The 2,060-nt window shown below is 59.4% G+C and overlaps 1 protein-coding gene across 1 annotated transcript; it reads right to left on the bottom strand.

Annotated features, from left to right (window-relative positions):
• Positions 1-49: 49 nt before the first annotated feature.
• On the bottom strand, positions 50-2,035 carry LOC123255124 (exocyst complex component 3-like protein 4). The gene is made up of 2 exons (XM_044683976.1): positions 1,275-2,035; positions 50-731 (listed from the first exon to the last, which is right to left on the bottom strand). Exons 1-2 carry the CDS (start codon positions 1,823-1,825, stop codon positions 587-589), a joined length of 696 nt encoding a protein of 231 aa, XP_044539911.1. The 5' UTR covers positions 1,826-2,035; the 3' UTR covers positions 50-586.
• Between the last annotated feature and the right edge of the window lie 25 nt (positions 2,036-2,060).

The following is a 2,060-nucleotide window of genomic DNA, read 5'->3' as shown; positions in this document are numbered from 1 at the left end:
AAAGAAAGGAAGAAAGAAAGGAAGAAAGAAAGAAAGGAAGGAAGGAAGATAAGAAATGAGTGTCCCACCTCCGTGCCTTTCTCCAGGCTGTGTCCTTTGTGCCTAGAATGCACTCACTTCTCATTCCTTGCCTTTTCAAAGTCCCCAGAGGGCTCTATGATAGCCTCAAAGGTACTTGGAAGACTTCAGGCTCTGTGGGTCAGTGAGGTAAGCTTCCCTCCAGGGTAAAGTGAGGCACCTCCTCCTCCTTTTCTGGTTCACCATTGTTGGTGCTCTCCCTGCTCAGATGGTTGGGGTGGAGGCAGAAGAGGGACAGAAACAGAGTCCTCTGATTCCTGCCCATGTGGGGTCCCTTGTCTCTCTGGCCCCTCTGCAAGCACTCAGCCTCGTCTAGGCTGTCACGACTGTCCTGATGCTGCTGGCTATCTGCCCCCCGTCTCCAGGTACAGCCACTGCCCTTCAGGCTTGGGCTGGATTCTCTTTTGGCCATTTTTGTCGTGTCCCTCCTGGTCCAGAGCCACAGTCTGGGGAAGGACAGGATTGTCCAAGGCAGGGGCCGGGGGGGACCCCGAAAACCTCTGGTGACCTACTCGACCCTTCCCCCTTCCCCCCCAGTCACCTTGACGTCAGTCACGCATTCATCCTCCAGGGTCCGAACAGTTTCGGCAGGAAGCAGGGGCCCCAGCTGTCCGTTCTCCAGGGCCACCATGTTCACCAGGCCCGAGATCTCCCTGTGAGGGAGAAAGGAAGGCACTAATGAGGCAGAGGCAAAGAAGGGAATGTCCCAGGAAAAGCAGGCAAAGTCCTTCCCCTCCAGCCCAGCTCTTCTGAGCAGCCCCTCCAGGCCTCCTCCCTTAGAGCTGCCCACTGGGGCCTCTGGATCAACTATAGAGTCCCCAGCCTTCCTGGACATAGAGCAAGCGGTGGGTGCGGGGTGGGGATGACTGTCAGGGCCGCAAGTGCCAGGCCGAAGTATCTTGTTTTTATTAATGGGCTCTTTTGGGGAGTCATGGGAGGTTCTTGAGCAGGGGAGTATCGCAACTCATAGAGTGCCAGGGCCAGAAGGGCCTTAAGAACACACAAGTAGATTGTTAAAGCAAAAAGGAGACTTGGGACATCGAATATTAATTCTTTACATGTCGGTAAGAAGGTGGCCAGGGCTGAAAGGGGACCTCAAACTCTCTGGTTTTGTAGGGTGGATACGGAGGCTCAGAGGAGGGAAGGAGGGGCTCCATGAGCCCAGCCCCTTACCTCCATCCCCTTCGGGATCTCACCTTGGATAAACTTGGTTGTGCCAATACAGAAGGGCATAGCGGTCAGCCAGAGGGAGCCAGTGGTAGGTGGCCTTCCTCAGCCAGTCAGAGAGGGCCCCATGGTAGCCCCGAAGATAGACACCGAAGGCTCCCAGGCTCGGTGGGTAAGTGGGGGCCAGGCGGGTCCGAACAGCTCCCATGTCTTCTCGAAGCCTGGCTCTCAGGGCTTCCAGCCTCCCGGCCATGGCCTCGGCCTCTATCCTGGCAGCTTCCTCCAGTCGCTCCCCGGCCACCTGGGCCACAGCCTCAGCCCAGCGAGCCCGGAACCTCCGCGCTGCTCCTGGTCCTCGGCGCCCATCAGCCTCCTCTTCCTGGGCCAGCACCTGGCCCAGCTGGGTCAGGGGGGCCCCTCCGGGCCCCCCAGTGGCTCCAGGGTCTGCCAGGGTCTCCCTGATCAGTGCCCAGAGCTCTCGCTGCAGGGCCTCATAGAGGAGGGTCACGTCTCGGGCCCGGCGGCCCTCAGGAAGACTCCGGCCGCCCTCGAGGCTGCCAGGGCTGGAGCCGGAGGTCATCAGCTTCTCCTCAGCCTCCAACTCCAGGATGTGCTCATCTGCCCGTGCCAATTCCCGCTTCTGGATCAAACTGAGGATCTCTAGGACTATGGGGACAAACACCGGGGGGGGGGGGACCGGGTCAGAGGGGGCCGGGAGGTGGGAGGCCAGACAGAGACAGAGATGGAGGCGGAGGGAGAAAAGTGGGGCAGGAGAGGGGGGAGAGAGAGGGAGAAAAGGAGAAGAGAGACAGAGA

This window comes from Gracilinanus agilis, unplaced genomic scaffold (genome assembly GCF_016433145.1).
Source record: "Gracilinanus agilis isolate LMUSP501 unplaced genomic scaffold, AgileGrace unplaced_scaffold39620, whole genome shotgun sequence".
NCBI lineage: Eukaryota > Metazoa > Chordata > Mammalia > Didelphimorphia > Didelphidae > Gracilinanus > Gracilinanus agilis.
The sequence above is the reverse complement of the archived record's forward strand: the minus strand, read 5'-3'. Positions and strand labels throughout refer to the sequence as shown.

What these genes read in the sequence shown, in the direction of transcription:
- LOC123255124 (XM_044683976.1), bottom strand. Translation starts at nt 1,825, where the DNA reads ATGACCTCCGGCTCCAGCCCTGGCAGCCTCGAGGGCGGCCGGAGTCTT. An exon ending in CACAACCAAGTTTATCCAAG is followed by an intron (nt 732 to 1,274) that starts GTGAGATCCCGA and finishes TCTCCCTCACAG; the next exon opens with GGAGATCTCGGGCCTGGTGA.